We start from the raw sequence: 25,888 nt of genomic DNA, 5'->3' as shown, positions 1-25,888 counted from the left end.
ATATGGTAATTCCACATTAAAATCCAAGATTGGAATCACTCTAGGATTATATTTCCTGTTGCCATTTATCATTTTAATGTTACCTATATACCTTGGGGTATGGAGAAAAAAAGCATTTGCGGTGTAAATTGCTTTTGGTATCCACTTTCTGCTGGCTGTGTCTGTGATAACTTTTTCTGTCTCTCAAAAGAAGCTGAATAGGTTTATAAAACAGAACAGAAAATACATAAATTAGTAATCCCTGAAAGTGAATGTAATGTTGATTATATCTATTTTTTTATATTTCTAGATTAAATACAGATGTAGATTTATGTCAGAGTCTGAGAAAATTGCTGATTGATAAAGATGTTATGGATTCCCTTGACCCCGAAACAAGGTACATTTTAATTGTTACAGTAAAAATTTTCTTGTAATACTCAAAGTGAATATGGAATACCGTATTCGACTAGATCAGCACACATTTTACTGTGGAACATAATATTGTGAACTTGTTTTCAGACTGTATAACATTTATGAGTGCATTATTCCACCTTTGAATTGATATTCATTTTTACAGAAGAATGGAATCTGATATTTGCGAGTGTTGTTATTTACATTGATAATCTCTACGTAGTTCCAGGTTTCTCTCTTGATAGCTGTCCCTTCCTTCAACCACATTAATCCTTTCAAAGCATACTTCCACTTCTGATTACAAAAAAAACTTTTGTAAAACTGCCTCTTGTTCATCCAGTTTGGCATTATTGATTATTCCAGACCTCTTAAAATTATTGTTGGTTTCAGTTTTGGCTTTGTTCTGTTCCTTTCCTTTCTTTATTTTTTTCTAGAGGTATGGATTGACATTTTGTTTTTATGCTCCTTTTCCGTATGTCTGCATGCTTCCTACTATAGTTGACTAAGATCTATATTCAACGTAGTATTAAAAAAATTGCCAACAAGACAAGGAAATAATACAAATATATGTGCATGTGTGTGCATGTACACACAGGTCAAATGAAATGATGTGTTTTGTTTGATTTATGAACTGTGGTTGCCGTTAGCTTTTGTCAGATCTAGACTCTTTCTAATTGTTTAAAAAGTGGCTTATGCTACCGATTATAACCGAATATTGTTATTAGGATATAACGTGCAGCAGTCTGAATTTGAAGAGGAAAAGGTGATTCCCAGTGTTTGTGGGTGTGCATGTCATACCTGTTGGTAACTTCTTAAAAAGCTGCATCCTTTCCTGGGATCACCATGCAATCACAGGGAAGATAATTAATTTAAGGAGGAGCTGACAGGTGAAAGGTGTGTGCTTATGTGTGCTCGAAATAATATCTTTTGAATCCAAATCACTTCACTACCCTATTAATTAGGTCATAATAAAGAAGCATATTCCATTGTCTAAAAGGTGGATACTTAACGTAGGATTACTTGTTTCCAGCATCATCTGTCAGTCAGTAAATTACAAACAATATTATTGTTGTAAATATTATCATAGTTATCTGGCATCTGTTTGCAGTATTTCTCTAGTAACTATGTAATTTTCCTGATAATTAAAGTTGCATGCTAACGTAAAAACAAGCAGCATTCACTCGCTGTCATGTATTTCTAAATATATAGCCATAAAATTGAGGGAGCATGTGTCTTAATTTTAAATGAACTTCTATCAAATACAGTAGTTAAATATCTTATACAACAAATTGTACACATCTTTGTCTTTCATACGATACTGTGAATAAAGAAACAAGTGTGCTGCAGTATGTATTTGTTTACCTTTCTGTAAGCTTCGTTGAACTGGATAGGATGGACTTCATAGACATTTTTGCACCTGCATTTCTTAAATTCAGTTCTTAGTATTTGGTCTGTAGCATTTGGTTTGTATGATTATTTGACCTGAAATTATTTTCTGTCCATGGAATTTTATTCTTTTAGGCGAGTAGCAGAACTTTTCATGTTTGATTTTGAGATCAGTGGTATTCATTTGGATGAAGAACAGGTATTTATTATTTACAAAAATTAAATATTGCTTTTCATTAAATAAAATTTAAGTATGAAGTCATTTTGATGCCACATATTCTATGACCAGGCGGCTTGCAAAACAAACAGACAAGCAAACAAAACAGCCAGTTAAAAAGAAACATTATATAATATACCCTCATAGTGCCATCCACCCCAATTGGAATGCTCCCTACCAATCACCCTGCAGAATAAATTTTTAAACTTTAATAGACTGGGGACCATCCTGACCTTGGGAGGCAAGCAGTTCCAGAGGGACAGCATTGCTACTGAGAAGGCTATCCTCTAGGCCCCTAACTCTCAACTTGGGGTGGGAATCCAAAGTACTCCTTTCTGACTAACTTGTATCGGGCGGGCACATTCTGCCTGGAGTAGACAGTCCTGAAGGTGATGAGGACCCAAGCCATAAAGGGCTCTATAGGTAATAACCATCACTTTGAATTGGGCTTGATACCTGTTAGCAGCCACTGCAGTTCCTGCAACACATATGTTACTCTGACCATTGGTTTTCACCAGTCAGCAGGTGGGCAGTTGAGTTCTGCACCAGCTGTAGCTTTTGGGTCATCTTTAAGGGCAGCCCCATATAGAACAAATTGCTGTAGTCTAACTGGGAGATGACGGGGGTGAGTCACTGTCCTCAGTGCCTCCTGGTTCTGAAAAGGTCACAATGGATGGACCAGCCAAAGCTGGCTAAGAGCTTGCCTGGCCATGGCTCTCACCTGCTGCTCTCAAATTCTGCACTTTTTATGTCTCTTTCAAATTATGTCTCTTTCAAAGGAAGTGCAGCCCTTTAAGGAGTTATATAGGCAGCATCCTTTCCAGTCCCTCAGAGCCACCGTGCACTGGGCAAGATTTCCATTGCATCTCCTGCTTGGCCTGGGGTGGAGCTATAAAACTGGATGTCATCATACTAATGATACCTCACCCCAGACCAATGGATGACTTCATGTAAATGCAAAAAATAATAGGAGAGAGGACTGAGCCCTGGGGCATCCAGCACTGAAGCTCTCCAAACCTTGCCCTTTCCCCCCAACCTCAGTGGGACTGTTGTCTCAGGAAGGAGCAGAACCATGCCCTGTCAGGCTTCTCCTGGCAAGCTGAACTGGAAAGAGATGAAAAGGAAGCAAGCCTTTTTAAATGTTGCCCCACAACCCCCTTGCTGGGTTTTAGAAACGCCATCAAAACATGGCCTTTTCCGTAAGTCTTAGGGCAAAAATGTTGTGAACTATTCCTTTTATAATTGGGGGGGTTAGTTGAGATTGAGTTACTTTATTGATCTCTAGCAGGGTACTGTACTGTATTGATCTCTAGCAGGGTACCGTTGTACTTTAATATTGTACTGCTAGTATTATTTATATATTTTACACCTTATTTACAAAAGAAGGTATCCACTTCCTTCTTGCCACTACCTCTTCCTGTCACTCCTGTGCTGTCAGTGCAGGAAGCTTCTGAATACTACAGGCCCCCTTCCAGCTCCTGCCATGAACTATTACTCCAGTTCTCTCATACTTCCTCCTGTCTCTTCCCAACAAACTTTGTCCCCCTTTACTACCTCTATTCATTAACACTGCACTTCCCACAATTGCCCTTCTCATCATTCTGAGTTCAGAAGGAATTCCAGCCACCATTTCCAGATCTCTTCTTTCAGCCATTTTTAGCTCTCTGTTTTCCACCGCCATGATCAATTTCTTCTCAATTAGGCATCTTCCTCTTCCTTGTATTTTCTCCAACTCCCATCTAAATTTCACTATAAATCTTACAACTATTCATTCTCCAGACTTCCCATCTAAGTACTCTCCAGCTTTTCTGTCCTCAACTACTTCCTTCTTGCATTATCAGGCTCCTATCCTTCCATCTCCAGTTAAAGAATATGGCTAAATATGGAGCCAACTGCATTCCACAGGAAACAACCAGATTGTCAGGTCCACACGGCCAATCCTCAGCATCCATGCCACTCATAAATTAGACCGAGAAGATAAGGATGTCCTAATATGTAGCTTTGGAGGGGAGGTTAATGGCGATCATGTGTTCTGCTGCCATAGCATTTTAAAAAAATTGAAATGATTCACAGTACATAATAAATATACTAAAATTGAAAAAAATAAAAAGTTTCCATAATAAAGGAAAAATAGTTGCCTGAATTATTTTAGAAACTTATTTTTGAATGAATTATATCCAATTAGACTTTCAATTAAACATCGTTACTAGCATTTACACAGTGCCATGATTGATTGTATAATATGGTGTTAATGGCTAATTAATTAATTTATTTATTAAATTTATATGCCACCCATCTCCCCCAGATTTATTGGTTAAATCACCAATCATCTAAATATTATGGTATCAGTATTGTAATCATCTTAATCTCAAGGAGAATTTAAGAAAGGTACTGTTTTCAGTGATTGCTGTAAACACTTTACTGTATTAGCTCTTTGAAGAAATATCTATTTTATGTTTTCTTTTTTCTTATTTGCAGCGTAGGAATGCAGTAAATCTTAATGTCAAAATTTTGGATTTATGTAATGAATTTCTCCTGGGATCTCATCTTCCAAACAAGATTGAGAAACATGTGTTACCAGAACATATTTGCCATAACTTTGTAGTTGAAGGCAAATTTGCCCAAATCAGTGGACTCAATGCAGATAGTCCAGATGATCTGGTATGTATGCATAAAATATATTATAGCCCAATATGGTTTGTATAATTGTTTATCAATATATATGAGTCCCTTTATAAGTGGTCATCTTTACAGGGTACCATTTTATGCAGAGCAAAATAAATCACCCAAGCAGTATAACTAGGAAGGCAGTATTTTATGTAATTTGAAGTGAGGCACATTCAGATTACATGTGGTGAGCTGCCCATCTGTGTTTCTAAACTTATCTTGCTATAGTATATAAAGTGGGCAGGGTAGCGGGTTCCATTTTAAGATTAGAAAATATGTATGGGCAAAATTTGCTACTAAATCCCTTCCTTCCCTTATTTTATTATAGTGTTCTCTGCATATTGGGGGATTTGTGGAAAAATCAGTAATAAGTGGAAGAAAAATTCCATTCTCAGTCACCAGAGGTGAAGCCAACAGAAAACATTTAATTCCACCATTTCTAACTAGAAGACTTCTTTCTTTCTTATGGAAGAAACCTGCTCCCTTCAGTGTTATGCTCTACCTTCTGAGGGAAGCAGTGGATTTCCATCAGCTTCATTTTGGAAGCTGAGGAAAAAAAGGGAGAAGACAAGCAGTTCCTCTACCAAAACAAAAATGCCTCCTGGCTGTATCACACCAGCTGTTCAATGCACTAGCAAGAAGCTGCAGCCAGGAGAGCCAGTGGCTAAGCTGGGAAAGCAGCTTGGAGTAGAAGAAAGGAACACCAGGGAAAGGGCCTGATTAAGCTTCCAGATGTGGCGGAATATGGAAGGGGTGAGTGGCGCTGCTGGCTTCAAGTCCAGCTACTTCAAGTCCAATAGCAGTGATCCTCTGGCAGCCAGCTCCAGGATAGAGTCTGAGAGGAATGGTATGGCAGGACCTCATATCCCCAGACCCACCATTACTTCTTCTTATGCCAACAAGTTAGAGTCTGGAGAGCTAGAGGATGCTGAATATGGAGGTATGTTGAAGGACAGGGGAGGCAACAGGGGCCTATTGACATCCAACATGACAGCCAAGGGCTAAAGAGAAGTGATAAATTTCATTTGGGTCTTGGTTTTCCATTCAAAGCATATGAACCCAGCCACAGTATCCATCCCATTGTGATGCTTTGGCAGAGCAGAATTATATGCAATCTTTACTCACAAGGAGTCCGTTTCTCCCACTTCCAGAAGCCCAGTCCTGTTCATTCTCATCATCTGCCTATTCACAGGCAGAGAGAGGAGACAAAAGAGCAGGGTGAGGTCTACGATCCCACACTTAAGATTTCCAGCCTCAGATGCATGGAAGATCCCCTGTTTCCATAGAGGAGCAAGCATGAGCCATGACTAAGATCTGTTCTTCAAGGGAATCAACCTGGGAAAAGGATTAGCCCCCAGGTAATACTTTCTCCATCTTCCCATCAGAATCTACAGGTAGTCATTGCTTAAGCACAGTTGGGACCAGCAACTCCATCGCTAAGCAACGCAGTCATTAAGCGAGACATCAGTGACCACAACAGATTAATGGCCTCAGTTCTGATTCAGTTGTTAAGCAAATCACCCACAGTTGTTAAGTGAGACATCACGTGACTGTGACATGATTTTACTGCCAGCTTCTTCATTGACTCTGCTTGTCGGAAGCCAGCTGTGAAGTATTCAAACAGCAATTGCATGACTGTGGGATGTTGTGATAGCCATAAATGTGAGGACTGGTAGTAAAGTTACTTTTTAAGCACTGTCATAACTTCAGGTAGTCACTAAACAGGGCCATCATTAAGCAAGGACTACCTCTATTTACTGCATAATAAATCAGCTAAGGCACTCAACCTGTGGAATGCCTAGTTCTGCCTAGCATAAATAAGTTAATGACAGCCCTAGCTTTCAAAATTGATGGTCCTGAAAGGTGCTCACAAATTCCAGTGAGCAAAGGAGAGCCTACAGGGTGTTAACTCTGGAAATAAGAGGCCGGCTACCTATTTAACACTGCCAGAAAGTTGCCCTGTATGCATGTGATTTCATCCCAGAAGTGCCAGTATCTCCTAAAAGAGAACATTGGTAAACTGGCCAGAACATTAGAAGCTGTGGAGGACATACGGACTACTTAGATCATTGCAGCTTTGAAAATGGTAGAATAAATAGCATATAGCTGCAATGGATCACTAGTCAAAAGGAAAGCTCACAGCAAAGTAGAATGGAAAAAGCTCTTCATAGAGGTAGCTGAACCAGAAAAGGAGCAATCCTTGTTTATAGCCCTGAAGAAGGAGAAAATCAGATGCAAACGAAGAAGTCCTGCATTTTCTTTTCTTTTCCTATCAAAAATTGAAACCTCTACCTTCTTTCTGGTAGGAAGCAGACAAAGATGCCCATCTCTGGGGCTGCCAGCTTTGATAGCCAAAGCACCCATCCAACAGTGAGGCAAAGGAGGCAAGAACCAAAATAAATGCCCTTTAGCAAGATGCCATTACTTCCTAGATGGACATGCAATTTCAGAAATTCTGCTACAGCTAGAAACACTCCTGCAGAACAAGCAGGTGCTAGAGATGTGGCCTGGTGGGGATATTCTCAATTCACAAGAATGAACTAGAATGTACAGGAAAGCCAAATGATGGGTTTCTGCCATCCCCTGCCTCCAAGAAAAAGGAGAAACATCTCAGTAAAGGGAGCAAGCAGAACTTAAGGCTTGTGAACACAGCAGAATTTATATTGCAGAAGAGGTCATCTCTGCTGTGCTTTTTCTGGCTTTTTTGTGGTGCTAAAGAAAAATGGAGATTGGAGAGTTGTCCTGAACCTCAGGACTTGGAATAAATGTATCAGCATCGAAGCTTTAGGATGCATGCATTAAAGTCAACTATGGAAGCCATCCTGCTGGTTCTGTGAATTTGGTAGAGGCCTAATTATAGAACACGACCGGAATACTCCATCAGGTTCGCAAGTTCAGGCTTGCAAACAGGAGCAGTCCATTTCAGTTCAGAGCATTCCCTTTTAGCCTGGCATCAGACTGAAGGGAAGAGGGTTCCTCCATGGGACAGGAAGCTTAAACCCTGTCTTCTAGGGAGAAAAGGTGGTGTTAACCCTTTCCTGTCAACTCCAGCTCTTTCCTGTTGGTTCTATCTTCTGGTGACCAGATAGGTACTTCATGATAAAAAGAAAAAATAAATACAAAAAAGGGGGGAAAGACAAGATACTGGTATAAAAACATTCTCACTTTGTCACATGGAATAACAATGATCAGTCTTTTCATTCCATCAAGAAAGTACCAGTTCATTATCAGAGAGGGAAAACAAATGGTCATTGCATCTGAAGTCTGATACTGAGGTCCAGGAAATTGAGGGCTTAGTTATAATTTGTTTATGTCCATTTTGTGGAGTTGTTTTATTATAAAAGTATTTTATTATAAAAGTCTATTCATACATAGTGATTGTAGTTTAACTGTCAGTGTTTTAATAATTATGCTAGTTCATACCTGTTTATTCATTGCTGTTATTGTTGTTAATGCTAGGTACGTGAAGTTGCCTACAAAGTTTTTCTGTACCCAAATGTTCAGCAACTGCAGTGTTTAGATGAACTGCTTGCCAGTAGAAATTTTCTTGCCCGGTTAGTTGGCTATGACACATTCGCTCATCGAGCTCTTCAGGGAACAATGGCCCAAACCCCAGGTAATGCATCTTGGTGCTGAAGGAGAAGGAAGAGATGAGAGCTATGCAGATTACTGCACAGAATTAGCACCAACTTTTTTCTGGAAATATAATGATTATATTTTGTAATCTTCTAAAATAAAGAATAAAGTTCATGAGATTTTTTTTTTTAAAAAAAAACATTTTTGCTAGAGCAGATTTTCGTTTTGTCACCTCAGCACACTATGATCAACACCGTAAATTAATTTGATCTTTACAGAAACAAATCCCAAGGAAACAAGTGTCAGTAAAATCATTAAATGGAAGCACTTTTGTTATACTTTGTTGATTATTATTTATTAATATTTTTACATTGATTATTAATAGACATTAAAATTACTGTATTCAGTATATATAGAGGTTCCAGTGATTAGTCTAGTTTAATACTGAAGTTTCTGCATTTTGGTTTAAGTACTACTACAGGTAATCCACATTTAGTAACCACAATTGGGACCAGCAGTTCCTTCACTAAGCAAAGCGGTTGCTAAGTGAGAAATCACTTGTCTGTGACTGTGCTTTCCAGCTTGAAATTGACAAGGCTAATCAGTTTCACACCTTTGGCTTTTGTTTGCCTCCTAATCGCTCCTTCACCCTTTGGAATGCTTATGCCAGTGCTGGGATAACTAACAAGAAGAGAATTAATGTTTGTATATTACATTCATTGTAGAGAAAGGGATTACGAGAGGCACACAAGGGGGAATACACATCGAAAGCAATGCGCTGGCGCTGCAGTCACGAGCATGCTGCACAAATAGCCCAGAATGTTCCTCATTATGTACCTGATTCTTCTCTTGCAATCCCTTCCTCTCCAACCTCTCCACTCTTGGGGAGGGGGAACAGGTCAGACACAGGAGAGATTGTCTACAGAAATCGCTTGGGGTTTTTTCTCTCCATCCTCACAGAATGGGAAATACATCAGGCTGTTTGCATAGTGTGGTAGTGACTACCAGCGCCAATGTATTACTTTTGATTTGTATTCCCTATTGTGTGTGCCTGCTTACTGTCTTGTAATCCCTTCCTCTCCAATCTCTGCTCTGCAAGTGGGAAGGGGGGAGAAAAACAACAGGTCAAGTGCAGGACGTGAATTGACTATAATGGCAATCATGTGACTGAGGGACAACACTGTTGTAACTTCGAATGTTTGCTGAACGAGGCAGTTGGTAAGCAAGGACTATCTGTAACCAGGTTCCAGTAAAATAAATAAAATATTTATTTTGTTTATTACAAGATAAACATCACTGCTTATTAAGTTGTGACCATTTTATTTCTCCACAAGGCTCAACACAGCCTTTCATAGGTATCTTCAGAGACTTGGATATATACACTAATATATTTTCAGTTTTAATATTGTTTATAGCAACTTTGGTACTGAAATACTGATTACTAATACATTCAGCCCTTTTCAGTATGATTTTAATTCAGTTTTTAATTATAAGCAGTTTAGTAAATGTTTATTTTAGATAAAGTCTACAGTTGTGTTATTATTTCTTAAGCTTTCTTATATTTCTATTTTTTTAGAGACAGTAATGCAGTTTCTTACAAAGCTTTCAGATAAGTTATTCAGTCGGTGAGTCATTTTTCACTTAATTTTATTAATTAGGAGAGCAAATTCACCTTGTTTCAAAGCAAAAATCCTTTTATAATATAATAGCACTTAAAAATGTCTTTATTGGTTTCTTAATATTTTCTTTTTCAAATCTTGATCAAAAATCTTAACCACTTTTAAAAAGTGTTAAATATAAACACCTATAGCCAGTTTGGTGTAGTGGTTAAGGTACCAGGCTAGAATCCGTGAGAGTGTGAGATCTAGCCCTGCCTTAGGCATGAAGCCATCTGGGTGACCTTGAGCCAGTCACTCTCTCTCAGCCCTACGAAGGTGGCAGTGACAAACCACTTCTGAAACCTTGATTATTTTCTAGTAATGAGAAGAAGGAAAGATTCCCAATAATTTCTCAGTATTGTATATTACTGGGAAAGACCTAAAAAAATAAAGAATATATGCATCTCTCTGTGATATGTTTTCTTCAATTTTTGCTTAAGTTATGTTTATCTTTATATTAATTAAAGTTATTTAAAGAATTTAAAGAAAAGTTAATGATAAAATTGTTTTGTAGCACTCAAAAGGATTTTGAAATGATGGAAGGTATGAAAATGAAATTATATCCTTTCAAATCAGTAAGTGATACATTTTTTTCCCTTGTAACTAATCAGAGTTGAACCTTAATTTGAAAAATATTTTCAGTAATTTCAAGGATAAACTAATGTAATATAACCTTCCTCCTTTTTTTGTATTAATATCATTTCAACATTTGGTTTCAGGACTAAATTCTTTAAGGGAATAAAATGCTGAAAGACAGATACTGCTTTCAACATAGCAACATACATAATAATAAAAACTTAAGATAGAAAATATAATATAGTACCTTAAGTTAAACCTGTTCACAATTGATACAAGCTTGAAAAGGATGAGATCAGACTTGAAAAACTGTACATGTTTATAAAGTTAACTGGATCATTATCTCTTTTGCTTCTGTCTTTGTTTCTGTTTTCATATTTTTGATACTTTAATATCAATCATAATAATAAAATAGCATGTGTATTTGAAAAATAATATGGTTAAATCAGTATCAAATGCAATCCTATGAACAGTAAATTATAATATCATTTGTAATAAGTCAACCATCAGGTAAGATACCCACTAAAATATTCTGCTAGTGCTTCAAAATTTGATTTCTTTTATTTTCAGAAATTAATGCCGTGGGATCACCCCTACCTTAGTGGTGTCTTACGTGCCGAGAGGTAAGCATTAGGCCCCTCTGTTGTATATAGGTGCTTTTTGAATCTTTGTTTGCATTTTAGTATAGCCTCTCTGGGTTTTCAGTTATTATTAAGAGGCTTCTGCAGGTTTTGAACATCCTTTTCTAGTGCATCTTTGCTCTTTTTTCTGTTACTGTTTGATTCTCTTTGGATTTGCATCAGAACAAGGCAGTTCCGTCTGTCTGTCTGTCTGTCTGTCTGTCTGTCTGTCTGAGCAGTATTCATTCTGGTCTCTGTTAAGTTGCTTTCCCGTATGGAAGGGCATGGCTAGAAGAATGTCTAATATTCTCCTTTACATTTGTGTTGATAGTTTATGGAGAAACAAATCTTTAAACTCCTTTACTATTCGTTGAATTCCATTAATAATATAGATGTATCAGAATTTAATCGATTTTAACAAGAAAATTGTATGGACTTGCCCATGTAGTTGCCAGGAGTCAAGATTGACTTGGAGAAAAATTGGAAGGTACCAATGTATTCTCAGACATAACTCATTATTAGCATTGTTTGCACTTTATAAAACGGCTTGAGACTTCAAGTTAAATAGCAATCTTATCCCTAGTCTGTTTTTCCTAAAAAAAAAAAAAAATGGTTCACTCCCTGATAACTCCTTTTTGGGTTCTCCCTGCCCAGGTATTTTTCCATGTCAATAGTTTAATTGGAACCTTAAGCCGAAGGGCAGAAAGATCTTCCAATAATCACTTTAGTTCTCCTCACACTCAGTACAGATGATTGCAATGAATTATTTTGGAAGGGCAAGGAAACAGATAAATCTTTTTATTGGGTACAGCAAAATCTTTCTCTATGAATTTAGCTCTATGAATAATAGCATTTTTGGAAATTTCAACACTAGGGGGAGTTCTTACCTATATATATAATGTTTTTGCACAACTTGGTAAAGTTTTACATTGGATGTGCAGCCTTTTAGATTTGCTATGAGATAGTAGCAGTGTAATTTGCATTTTAGTCAGAAATGTATTTTTATAATGTTCTGTGATACATAGTTGCTTTTACTTTATATATTAAAAGACCAAACCCACTACTATATCTTTCTTAGCTTTTTTATTGTCTCTTTTGAATGGTGTGCAAATATTGTTTATCTCTATGTGTTTATTGAGGACTGATTTGTCTGAATACCAAACTTCCAGGAATTCCCTAGAGTTTTTGGATTTAGCTTGGTCTAGGATGCTTAGTTTCCCAGTTGAAACTATGGACACACTCAACCATAGAGACACATAGAGATAAACTACATCTACACATCATTCAAAAGAGACAATAAAAAACCTAAGAAGGAAACAAAAAGACCAGAACACATCCTCTCCAGAAACCAACACCCATATAAGCAGGGATTAACACCAGACAAACAATCAAGAAGAAAACAATACCTTAATCAAGGAACTACCAAGGAGAAAACCATACCCCCACCAACACTGGCAGGGCAAGCTACTATATAAAAACAGGGAGCAAACCCCACACTCACTAACACTGATGATATTACCTAGTTGGGTAATGAAACGTCTGCAAGAGAACAACCAAGCTCAGAGAGCACCAAGGACTCCACAGTTCAACCCTGAGCTGTATATATTCTGTTCTATTGTATTCTAGAGAGTAAGCCCCAATTCGATAGCATGGGACTTAATTTTAGCTAAACATGCTCAGGATTCTGCTGTATGGCTCCAATCCTCTAAATAGGTATTTGGCAATAAGTCCTACGGGACATACTAAGACATAATTATGAATCAACATGCATAGGATTGGGCTGTGCATGGACGTGCTAATTTCCAGTCTTGGTTGGAAAATTGTGCTTGAGGGTACAATTCACCAGGTTTTGATAGACTGTATTTCTTACTAAGGCTGTAATTATATGTTTGGGAATAAGTCCCATGAAGCTCAGTGGGGTTTCCTGTATTTGCTTACTTAGAAGTCTCAAACATCAAATTAGACTTAGTTGGTTGAATAGATGCTGCAAGTCTGGTGATCAATTTTTGGTGGTCTGTACTATTTCAACTGTTAAAATGCTGGCTATGTGTTTCTCTGAATTTTAAAAATATATTCAGATTTTGTTTATAAATGAGGAAAAACGCACATACACACTTACACACATATGGAGGCTATATGGGAAAAATTGTAGGTTAGAGATCTTAGACATTGATTATCTTTTAAAAATTGCTTAAGGCTTCAATCTAAAGAGAGAGAGCTAGTTCATTAAATGGATATATATAGTATAGGTCCTGGACTGTGAACAAAACTGGTTCAGAATGTCTCTTAACCTCAAAGCCATGGGTGATTGTAAGTTAAACCCAATATCTTAGCCTAACATGAGGCAGCGTCTTGCCAGAATTGACTGTGTCTGTGTGATCTAGAGAAAGTCTGTTGAAGGACCTCCCATTCTCAAGGGTGTGGACAAGATGACACTCTTGTGTGCACAAGATGACACCCTCCACTCTGTGGTAACCACCAGTCAGTAGAACACCCTTTACCTGAAAGTTTATTGTTTTGTTGACAACACAATATAGTATCTTTGGCTTTGTAAGCTGTGGTTAATGAATGCCAAATGAAGTCTCAGCTGAATAATTTATAATAGATATTTAGTAAATATAATAATTTTCATAATTATTAAGACTATCAAAAACCCATTCAGTGAAGTTGATGGCAGTCATACACAACATATTTTCCCCAAATTTACAGTCTAATTGAGAGTAATTTTATATGTCTGTATTTTGTTTAGACCGCTGAAGGCATACAGGCTTAGAAATAATTGTTTATCATGGCCCACTGAAACTATTGCTCTTTAGTAGCACGGTCTTTAATGTTTGAATCGTGCTGTTCATGAAGAATAATGAATAAACTTTACTTACTTCATTGGACCAGTCGACTTGATTTCTTGCCTATGAAAATGTTGTTGAGCCAAACTGAGATCCTTGGATTCTCTCCCCCTCACAACCCTCTACTGGTTCTACAACTGATCCTTTTAATATGAAACAGGGCTTCAGTTCAAATAAATCAATGTCCTCTTTAATTTATCAACTTTATTGCTATGTGTGTTGGGCTTTCACACAATAAAAAGTTTTCCATTCAGTTGTTTATGTAATACGTTACTCTAATGTTAGTTCCGATGTAAACTGCAAAGTTTGCTCTAGAAAGCAAACACTTGATATATTATATTACATTATCAATAATTACATTGCATTGCATTGCATTATATTAAGAAGCTGGCTGCTGTAGCAAGGCACCAATGTTGCTTTGATTGTCAAAATGCTTCCAGACTTCAGTTGGATCTCAGAAGCTTGATGGATGGCTGTAGCCCATAGCTCTTTTGTAAGTGTGCCTGCCTGCCTGCCTGCCCGCCCAAAAAGAAAGATAAACATAAGTAGGGGCATTAGAGAGAAGGTGGCAAAGAATACTCTGCTAAGTACTTTATGAATAATGAAGGCCTCCCAGAAAGCATTTTGCAGGACCACCCACATGTGCTTGATTAGTTCAACTATACCTTTTGTTTGGTTCACAGGGATTTTATATTGTTATTTCTTATGAACTGGTTCATTAGCCATCCGGAATTATGCAGCTAAGATGGGGCACCATATAAATGTTCTAAATAAATTAATTATTTTTTAAAACATTCTTAAAATTCTGAATCTGTTCACTAGGCTAGAATGGCTGGAGATGCCTGGTCTAATGGCAATGATGCTTGTCTCTTTCCATAGATCATTTGATTACTATGCTGGATAGGACTTATTATTGAGATTTGTTGAGTACTAGCAGCATTGCAATGAAATAACAGGAAGTTAAAGATTTGTATTATTATCATTATGGTTGTCCGCACAGTCAGCCAGATGTTTAGACTGGATTTGGCATTTTTATCCATCTATCGAATCCTTCCCAAGGACTTGGAATAGGCAGATGTTGTTTGATGGTGTTAAAGGTATTTTGCAGGTTGTAAGCTGTTCCAAGTAAAACTGCCTTTTGCAGTTGACAGTGATTTTGTCAATGCCGATGGTGTTCAAGTGGTGCTCCAGGTGTAATGTTGGGATTACACCTAAGGCGCCTATTATTATTGGTACTATCTTTGCTTTCTTTTGCCATAGTTGTTCCTCTTCTATTTGTAGGTCTTTATATTTCATGGTTTTCTCCAGTTCTTTCTCTTCTATTCAGCTGTCTCCAGGTATTGCAAGGTCCACTATCCAGACTTTTTGATCTTTCTTATCAACAGTTATTAAGTCTGGGGTGTTGTGTGGCAGGTGCTTGTCCGTTTGAATTCTAAAGTCCCAGAGCACTTTGGTTTCTTCATTTCTATTACTTTGTCTGTTTTGTGGTCCCACCAGTTCTTGCCTGCAGGCAGATGGTATTTCTTGCAGATATTTCAATGCAGCATTGTTGCTACTTTGTTATGCCATTGTTTGTAGTCAGTCTGTGCAGTCTTCTTGCAGCAGCTAACCAGGTGGTCCACTGTTTCTTCAGCTTCTTTGCAGAGGCAGCATTTGCTGTCTGTTGCTGTCTTCTCAATTCTGGCTTTATTTTCCATTCTTAAGGCTTGGTCTTCTGCAGCCAGAATTAGTCCCTCTGTCTCTCTTCAATTTTTCTGCTATTAGCCATTGCCAGGTCTGCTGCTGCTGCTGCTGCCGCCATTATTATTATTATTATTATTATTATTATTATTATTATTATTATTTAGATTCATATCCTGCCTTTTGTAACAGGATCTCAAGGCAGTGTACATAGTGCTCCCTCCTCCTATTTTTCCCTATAACAACAACCTGTAAGGCTGAGAGAGAATGACTGGCCCAAAGTTAGCTAGGGAGCTTCCGTGACTATGACTGGACTAGAATCCAGGTCTCCCTGCTCGTAATCCAAGTCCATAACTACTACACCACATGGGCTCTCTGTTTTGATAATCAGTATAGAGACAGGAGCAAAAAAGAAGTCAAGGAATGACAAGTGAACAGTATATTTAGGGTAGATCAGGAAACATTTTGCTAAAACATTTATCAGTTTAGCTTAACCGTTTTTTCTGGTACCACATATAATCTGTAGGAATCTTTTGCCAGGAAATAAAATAAGTGAAAACATTCTTTAATGTAAGTGAACAGAAAAAGTGAACAGATCCACTTGTTTAATTAAGCCCCACAGGATTTAATGGACCCAGAAACCTATGAAACATGGTAACAAGAATGAGAATCTACTTTGAACTTCAGCCGCATGAAGCATATGTTTTATTGTTTCTATCTTATATAGCCTCTTTTCTCTTTATCCAACAGTTTTGGTACTACTATTCCATGTGTCTGTTGGGGCAGTGTTTGGAATAGTTGTATTAATAAACATAATGAAATTGTTAAGAAAAACATTACTCCAATTTTCTTGGAACTATATAAAAACTAATAGTCAAAGTTATTATGAAGTAAAGTGTTGGCAAAGAGAGTAGTGTCAAATTAATATGGTGAGGAGCTCAGTGTCAGATTGTTACACAAATGCAGGAGAAAAGTTTAAAGTCCAATAGAAGAGAATATATGTAGCTCAAGATTGAACTGTTGGTTCTTGGTGCTCTCTGAGCTTGTTTTCTTGCAGATTTTCTTTTCTGGCTCAGTAACTTCAGCAGTGTAAGAGAGTGTGATTTGTTGGGTGTTTATATGTAGTAGGTTGCCCTGCCAGTCTTGGTGGGATTGTGGCTTCCTCCTTGGTGGTTCCTTGACTAGGATATTGTTTCTTCCCTGATTGTTTAGTTGATGCTGTTTCCTGCTTATCTGGGTGTTGGCTGATGGAGGGGATTTGTTATAGGCTGTTTCCTTCCTAGACTTCCTTGGCTTTTGATTGTATCTTTTAAATGGGGCTTATGTGTCTATTGATGGCTGATATGTCTGAATGCCAAGCTTCCAGGAATTCCCTAGCATTTTTGGATTTGGCTTGATCTAAAATGTTATCAGATTCCCGACTGAAACTGGTTGAATCTGTCCAAGTGTTGTGAGATTAAGGAGTTTTAATCATATTTTCTGACTGCCAGTTGTGTTTATGGATACAGTTCACCAGTTTTCTACCTATCTGTCACACATAGTCCTTGTTACAGTCCTTACATTGTTATATTGTCAACACTGGTACTTTCCTACCATCATGTCTTCTTACTTGGCACTGCACCATCAATGAGCCTCTGGAAACTAAACATCTTGTAGGCTCTACTTTTACTTTGGAATGTGCTTATTAGGATTTGTGTAAATATTCTGATCTAGATGTTATGTGAGTCCAACATCCATTGTTAAAACAGCTGACCTCTCCTCACTTCTCACACCCAGTGGTAACCTCTAGCATGATGTCCGTAGGCTGTTGAGTTTCCTTGCTTCAGAAGGAATATCCATTGATGTGAGTCAAAGAAGTATGGAAAGCAGTGGGAATACAAAATGTCTAAAACGTCTATGTTTAATATCTATTTTGTGTTTGAGACGAAGCCCAGCAATTTTCATAAAATGAAATTCCAGTTTAGCTAGCAAATGCATTGAGACATTGAATCAGTTTATATGTATATGGCAGTTGGTGACATATTTAAGTGGGACGGGGTTGTGGTTTTGTGTAACACATTTTCTTTTTGGATGTTTTAGGTATAATATTGAGCCAGCCCTATATTGTCCCTTTTTCTCTCTTGGGGCATGTATGGAAGGACTGAACATTTTGTTCAGTAAGCTTTTAGGAATCTCTCTTTATGCTGAACAGCCTGAGAAGGGAGAAGTGTGGTGTGAGGATGTTCGTAAACTGGTAAGAGATTTAATTCCTAAATGTCAGGAAGTTGGAGACAAAAGCAATAAAGGTACTATAACTAGTAACTAGGAATAATAATAGTAATCTTCCCCCAGTATTTATTTAAAGCTTTGATTATACTACTTGAGTGAAATCCATACTAAGTTAGTTATGCTTTAATCTCACTGAAATCCTATTTCATCAATCATAATTAACTTTATTTGATTTAAGTGGGACTTTGAGAAATTAACAGTATGGAAATTAGACTCAGTCTTGAACCTGTGACTGACGAAACATTGAAGTCAGATTTACTGGGTTTAGGTGCACTTGTAGGCTTTAAGCTCTAGCAATCACGGAGATGGTTTCTGACTGCAGCTAGAACTCCTCTAAGAGTTCCTATGACAAAACGAATTCTGGCTGATTCTGTCTTCAATCTGCCTCTATTATTAGATGGAAATCAAAAGTGGGGTGCAGTTAGGCAGTTTTTATATTTAGACTTTGGTATATGTAATTATCAGCACTCACCACATTGCAAATTGCAGAATTTTTCAACTTTCACGTTTTATTTTTAGGCAGTTGTCCATGAACAAGAAGGATTATTGGGATATATTTACTGTGACTTCTTTCAAAGGCCAGACAAGCCTCATCAGGTAACTCTCTAATATCAGTAATGTCTTTGAATTTATCTTATCCCTGCCCTCCAAAAATTAACATGTGGTAAAATGTAAAATGTATTTGATTATACAGGTAGTTCTTGCTTAACGACCTGTATAATCAAATACAGTTCAGTGATGGTTCGAAATTACGACAGTGCTGAAAAAATGGACTTATGACCTGCACCTGAAATTACAACCATTGAAGTGCTCCCACAGTCATGTAATCAAAATTCAGGCACTTGGCAGCCTGCTGGCACTTACGACTGCAGGGGCGCTTCAGCTCCCCCCACCTATCTCCCTCCTCCCACCTGTGTCCTTTTGGCCCCCTGCCACCCTGTGCTCCATCACCCCAGCTGACCTTCGCCACTGTCTTCTTGCTCCCGCTGCTGACAAGGCATGCCCGACCTAGCTGCCGGGCCCTATGGGGCTGGTTTCGTACTGTAAAGAAGGGAAAAAGAGCCAAAAGCACCCTTTTTTCCCTCTTCTTCGCAGTGTTCCCTCTCATCCCTAGGGGCTGGCTGAAAAAGCACGGAGCTTTTTCAGCCAGCCCCCAGAGTCAAGAGGGAGTTCTTTCAGCAGGCAGCAGTGGCTTGCGACCCTCCCTGCCAGCTTCCCCATTAACTTTCTGGGGAAGCCGGCAGGGAAGATTGAAAATGGCAATCACATGATCACAGGGTGCTTGGCAATTGCAAGCTGCTGCCACCTGCCAAGAGGACTTCCTCTCATCCCTAGGGTTTGGCTGAAAAAGCTCCATGCCAAAATCCAAGCAGGGATTCTGGGGCTGGATACTGTTCTGGGGCTGAAAATCCAAGTGGTTCTGAGGCCCTCGCACACCTGACCTGCACAGCACCCCCACATACCCTCACCGACCCTCCCACGCACCCCCTCGCTCCCTCCCCCAACCGGCAGCACCTGGGGCTTGCAACTTCCTGCTAGCTTCCCCACTGACTTGATTGTGGGAAGCCAACAGGAAGTTGCCTTGCTTAACAACCGGGGCATTCACTTAATAACAGCAGCCTGGATTGCGGTTGCTAAGCGAAGCGGTCCTGTGATAATTCACTTAATGACTGCATAGCTTAGCAACCTAAATTCCGGTCCCAGTTGTGGTTGTTAAGTGATGACTACCTGTACAAAGCAAACCAAGGATATGCCACTTAAATTAAAGGACTCTTGCATTCTGTAAAAAGATCAGGGTTCAACAAAATCCAAGGAATTATGTTATTTTTTTTGTATTTTTGCAATGATAACATGTTTAATAATACAAAGGCCTTGTCTATAAAACTTCATTCAACATCAGTTCTGATATATTGCAAAAGTTTAAATTTTAGATAATTCTATAATTATAAACAATTTCTGGCTGTTACAAATTGTGCTGGTACTATCTTAAGATATTAATATGGCAAAATATTGAATATTTTTTCTGATATAGTGGGGTTGTGTGAGTATGTGTTTTGTTTTTTTAATATAGGATTGTCACTTTACAATACGTGGAGGCAGACTGCAAGAAAATGGAGAATATCAACTTCCTGTTGTTGTCATTATGCTAAGTTTACCTCATTCTGATAGTGGCTCACCAACATTGCTCACTCCTGGAATGATGGAGAATCTCTTCCATGAAATGGGACATGCTATGCATTCTATGCTGGGAAGAACACGTTACCAACACGTCACTGGTAAACAATCAGTACTAAAAGCCAAGTATTTCATGACGTGTACACTACATATTGGATCTTGTTACACATAAAGGATGATTTCCTTGTTTAATACTGGCTTCTAAACTATTTAACATTATCTTCTGTATTAGATACAAACTGGTTCCTAGCAGTATAGTTATTTTAGTCTGAATAAAACACAGACTAGATCTGCACAATACTTTTTTAGTTACTCTGTGTTTCATACTTTCTTATTAGGGGATATATAAGGGTGTTCATGAAACTGGAAACTTGTTTTGATTTTGGAACAAAACAATTGCATCCACTGAACACTTTCAAAACTCTTTTAAAAATAGGTTTAGTAGCAGAAAGCAGTCAGAATGAACTAACATACCATCTTACCTATTAAGTAAGTCCAAGCAAGTTCATTCAAGCCAAAAAGTTCTATTTTGATCTCATCTGTTCACAGAACAATCTTCCAATAGCCTTCTGGCTTATCCATGTAGTCTTTCGCAAACTGTAGATGGGCAGCAATGTTCTTTTGGGGGAGTATGGTTTTCTCCTTGCAACCCTGCCATGCACATCATTGTTGTTCAGTGTTCTCCTGATGGTGGTCTCATGAACACGGACATTTGCCAATGTAAGATGTTTAATTTAGGTCTTTAGACGTTACCCTGGGGTTCTTTGAGACCTCCCAGAGTGTGACACACCTTGCTCTTGGTGGGATCTTGGTTGACCGCTCCTGGGAAAGGTAACAATGGTGTTGAATTGCCTCCATTTGTACATAATCTGCCTGACAGTAGTTGTTGTTGTTTAGTCGTTAAGTCGTGTCCGACTCTTCGTGACTCCATGAACCATATTGCGCCAGGCCTTCCTGTCCTTCACTGCCTCCCTGAGCTTGCTCAGTTTCATGCTCATTGCTTCAGTGATGCTATCTAACCATCTCATCCTCTGCCGTCCTCTTCTCCTTTTGCCTTCAATCCTGACAGTAGACTGGAATCCAAACTCTTTAGAAATAATTTTGTAACCTTTTCCAGCCTGGTGAGCATCAGCAACTGTTTCCAAAGGTCCTCAGAAATCTCCCTTGAGCCATGACATGCTTCCACATACCTGTGTTGTGAAGATCAGATTTTGATAGTGAATACCCAGAATTCTGTTCTTTAAATAAGGCAGGACCTCCCACACTCACATTTGATTATCATCCTATTGATTGAAACACCTCACTCTTAATTTCTCCTTCAAATGAACTGATCATCCTAGAGGTTCACATACTCTTGCCATACACAAATATGTCGCTTTGGATCATTTTCCTCAAATCAGTCAACAAGTATAATGTTTTTGACTAATTTGCTTCTCTTTATCTAGTTTTAGGACTTGTGTGGAGAACAGATCATGTTTTAGGTCATATTTATGCAGAAATATAGAAAATTCAAAAAGGTTCACAAACTTTTAAGCACCGCTGTACTTATTTGTCACAAAGTAGACAGAAGCATGTTCTTATCCACAGCTATTTTTATTTCAACAAATGTTCACAATTTATAATAAGCCACGTACTACCTACTACCTTTATAGGAGCATTTGCATATCTACCTATTTTCTCCTCTTTGATAAGTATTCAACCAAAATACACAAATTCATCTATGTATCCTGTTTTTTTCTGATTTATTTTCCCTGTCAAACACAAGTACTTTTGTCTTTGTTATATTAATTTTCAGATCCATATTCATGGTTGCATAAATCTTTCTAACGCTTGCTACAAATATATGGAGTTCTCACCTAACAGTGTGGCATTTCCATCATAAACATTCTGGATTGTTTAGCCTTTTTTAGACTTAACTGTTTTTTATCTCTTTAGTTACATTATTTACAGCTATTTTTTCTCTCTGTATACCTTATCCAATATCATTCACCTCATTTTTGCTGCAGTTATTCCCTTATATGCATTGTTTCCTCATCTGCCTTCACTTTCCTTCATGCATTTATCAATCAACTCTACAAGAACAGGCTATTTTTATTCAAATCTGTATCCCCTTCTCCTTTCTCTTAGTGTAACAGGCATACAATGATGCATTTTTGTTCCTTTTATTTCATTAATTAATTCATGCCTTATCATTTGCTTTCCTACAATTGGTTCTCAGTCTTCCATATGATATGGCTATCACCAGATGGGTTCATAGCTATTGACCTTTGCCAGCCATCCTACCGTTCATCAACCAAGACTTTCACATAGTACTTTTTAGTAAGTTGGGTGAGGTTTAGACTAGATTACTAGCCATAATCATATCTCTGCTAATAGTAAGGACGGTACTGGTCAGATTGGGCACATTTTGGCTAATATGGCACACTTTCCTGTGCAAGCCAGCATCTCTAACCTAGAGATTACCTTACAAGGCCTGTTTCACTCTAGCAAGAAATTACAGTGCACAGTGTACTGGCACATACACAGGATGTTTAGAATCACATCTATATTCCATATAGACTACCAACCACAGTGGTTCCCTTAGCCAAGATGGAAATAACATCTCATAGATACAATGCTGTGTCTTTTGAGCCCCCCCTCAAAGCACCCCCCCCCCTTTCTTAGGAAGGTTTGGGTACCATTTTTGAAAAGTAACAGATACTGTTTTTGCTGCTCCAGAAACTGGCAGTCTGGTAGGGCTTGAAGCACATAGACAATCATCACAGAGGAAAAGCTGGATTTGAGGAATGAAGTTTTTAATAGTAAAAAAATTATTTCAACATCATCTGTCTTGAAAAGTTGAAAAGCAGCAAACCAAAAAACTTGTTTAAATGATAAACAATAAAGGAAACAATATGAATAATAGATATGTGATCTCATCAGGCAGAAAGAGATGATAATATTTGCAGACAGGATTACATTCTCAGGCATAGTTTGATATTTTAAGCAAGCATAGAGTTAAGGAAATTAGACATTTGATGTTTAAACTGAGACCAGATTTGCTGCAGCCTGGCTTAAGTTTATAAAAGGTGTGATCCACATAAGGTGCCTCACCTGGTTGTTCAAATATTTTGTTTTACTTTGTGATTTGCTGTAAAATATTCAGGAATACTGTATAAATTTAGCTTTTCTGCTAGTAAGTAGAATGATATTTACTACAAAATGAAATATTTATATGACATTGAGTTATTACAGCTTAATAAGTGCAGATTGAAAGTTAAGATTTTTGAGGAAGTCAGAAAAAAATCATGTAAATGTTTTAGCTTCTTGCATATTAATTTCTATATCTTCTATAGGTACAAGATGTTCTACTGACTTTGCTGAAGTTCCTTCTATCTTGATGGAGTACTTTGCAAATGATTACCGAGTGGTGAACCAATTTGCAAGACACTATAAAACGGGTCAGGTAGGAAAACATTTTTTCTAAATCAGTCCAGTTACATAATGTTAAGTGAAAAAGTATTCTCTTCACTTTTCCCCACCACCACTCCCATTAATCATGATACAAACAGAAGCATAGTTGCTGTTCCTGTCTTTAAAAACTCTTCCCCAAACAGACTTTTAGAAATCAATACTATCTTACCTCTTTAGTGTATTTTAGGATTTTTCAAATAATTAATAGGCTAGGAATCCAATGGGCTGGTTCAGAATACTCAGTATTTTATAGCACACGTTCCTTATTTATCAGGATCAGACATACTGTACAGGTAGTCCTCACTTAGGACAGCAGTTGGGACCAGAATTTCTATCGCTAAGCGATGTGGTTATGAAGCGCAACTTCATCACTTAGCGACAGCAATCCCTGCAGTACCAGTTGCGTTGTTAATCAAATCCCATGTTCATTAGGCAAGGCAACTTTCTGCCAGCTTCCCACAATCAAAGTCAGAGGAAGCTGGCAGGAAGTTGCAAGTAACTGGCTGCTGCCAGATGGGGGAGGTTAGAGGTGCAGCAAAGGTTAGGGAGGGTGCGTGAGAGGTGCGGTGAGGGTCAGGAAGGGTGAGCAGGGGTGCAGAAGTGGCTGAGGGACAGTGCACAGGTTGAGGGAGACTTACCCCAGCAACTTGCAACTTCCCTGTCAGCTTCTCAAATGACTTTCTGGGAAAGCCATCAGGGAATGCTCCAAATGGCAATCATGTGATCGCAGGGCACTGCAACCAGTTGTAAGTGCAAACTGGTTGCCAAGCACCCCGATCACGATCACATGATCGCGGGGGTGCTGAGACAGCAGGGACTCCGAGGACTGGTCGTAGCCACCATTCGTTCAGCACCGTCATAAGTTTGGTCCGTTAACAAATGGTCGTAGGTCGAGGACTGTCTGTATAAAATTCAGCTGAAAAATTAGAATGATATTCTTCAGGATGTTTCAGTGGATCTGCTTGTATACATGGATGTGCAGTACTTTGGATATAAAGCAGAAAAGGTATTCCAGAAAGGATGTGGGCATGCATGCCACAGCTGTTGGCACTCCTTTAAAGAAGCTGCATATTTTCCCAAGAATGTGTTTGAGGTAAGGAAGTGCTGACAGTGTATGTCAAGATGCTTCAGAGTAAGCATGGGCATACTGCCAGTGCCTCCATATCACCCAACACGTATTTTCCTGGGATTCTGGGGCTGCAATGCAAATCCACGAAAAGACACAGCTTCTTAAGGAGGTATCAGCAGGTATGACATCAGTACCCATGCTCCTCAGAAACACCTTTTCTGCTTTGGATCAGAAATGATCAACATAGTCTTGAGTCCATGCAGTTTCCTTCGCAACATTTTTGGAAGTGTTCTGCTTATACAGTAGTGCTTAATAAGTTAAAAAATATTCCAGAACCTAAACATTTAACATTGACTTCATGTGGGTACTTCTGTTTGCAAAGGAAATTGTAACTTTTTATCACTTTCTGGAATTATGAAATTGAATTCATGGGATAATTGTGAGCCTAAAGTAGTGTTTCTCAATGTGGGCTTTGCTGGCTGAGGAATTCTGGGAATTGAAGTTCATACATCTTAAAGTTGCCAACGTTGAGAAACATTGGTCTAAAGAAAAATGCATTCAGAAATTATTTGTATAGAGTAACTCTAAACATGCTTTCTATGAAGTAGGTCCCATAGATTTCAGTTGGATCGACTCTTGAAGTACACGTACTTCAGTTTGCAGCTTTAACGTGTAATACATGCCACCTCTTATTTTTCAAATACCTTAACAAAACTTTCTTTTTACTTCACAAATTTGGAGCCAAGCATTGCATAACCCATTTCTTGCATATTCCAAGCCTGATCTGTGATGGAAGTTGTATGGCATAAGCTCGCTGTGCACCAGGAAGCAATTGAGTCAACTTTAATTTTGCCTTGATGAATAGACAGGGTGAACTGTACTATAGGATTAGAATTATTCCTGAATCTGCTGTTTTGTTGTAATGATTTTAAATATGTGCTTCTTATGTATATATTTTTAAATAAAATTATTTTTAAAAGAATGATTGATTGATTGTTTGAATGTTTTATCCCTTGTAATTTTAAATATAAATATGTGTAATCAGAGTCTGAAAGTAAACCTGTTGTTTGTTATGATAATGTGGCTTGCTTACAATCTATCTTGTTTTAGGAAAATCTTGTTTTCAGTCTCTTAGAAGTAGAGCCAAAAACATGCTTGCTTGCTTCTTCATTAGTTATGCTCACTGAAAAGTGTTGCATTGATTTAGTGTTCCTAATTATGTCAGTTTTACAAAAATTTATGCAAAAAGCTTTTCATCAAAGATTCTTGGTTGCAGAACAAAAAAGTAGAACTAAGAAGTAAAATTT

The 25,888-nt window shown here is 38.1% G+C and overlaps 1 protein-coding gene across 1 annotated transcript in view; it reads left to right on the top strand.

Annotated features, from left to right (window-relative positions):
• The window catches only part of MIPEP (mitochondrial intermediate peptidase), a 60,730-nt gene that overhangs the window by 6,934 nt on the left and 27,908 nt on the right, over positions 1 to 25,888 (top strand). Inside the window, exons 4-14 of the mRNA XM_025177737.2 lie at positions 290 to 376; positions 1,912 to 1,975; positions 4,472 to 4,654; positions 8,120 to 8,276; positions 9,813 to 9,861; positions 10,409 to 10,469; positions 11,041 to 11,093; positions 17,696 to 17,849; positions 18,404 to 18,481; positions 19,956 to 20,160; positions 23,395 to 23,504. Coding sequence (XP_025033505.2) covers positions 290 to 376; positions 1,912 to 1,975; positions 4,472 to 4,654; positions 8,120 to 8,276; positions 9,813 to 9,861; positions 10,409 to 10,469; positions 11,041 to 11,093; positions 17,696 to 17,849; positions 18,404 to 18,481; positions 19,956 to 20,160; positions 23,395 to 23,504 — 1,201 coding nt within the window. The remainder of the gene's footprint in view (positions 1 to 289; positions 377 to 1,911; positions 1,976 to 4,471; positions 4,655 to 8,119; positions 8,277 to 9,812; positions 9,862 to 10,408; positions 10,470 to 11,040; positions 11,094 to 17,695; positions 17,850 to 18,403; positions 18,482 to 19,955; positions 20,161 to 23,394; positions 23,505 to 25,888) is intronic.

This window comes from Python bivittatus, unplaced genomic scaffold, assembly GCF_059951505.1.
Source record: "Python bivittatus isolate LINGU-HERP-01145 unplaced genomic scaffold, Pbiv_v1 ctg000340_np1212, whole genome shotgun sequence".
NCBI classification, from domain to species: domain Eukaryota; kingdom Metazoa; phylum Chordata; class Lepidosauria; order Squamata; family Pythonidae; genus Python; species Python bivittatus.
The sequence above is the reverse complement of the archived record's forward strand: the minus strand, read 5'-3'. Positions and strand labels throughout refer to the sequence as shown.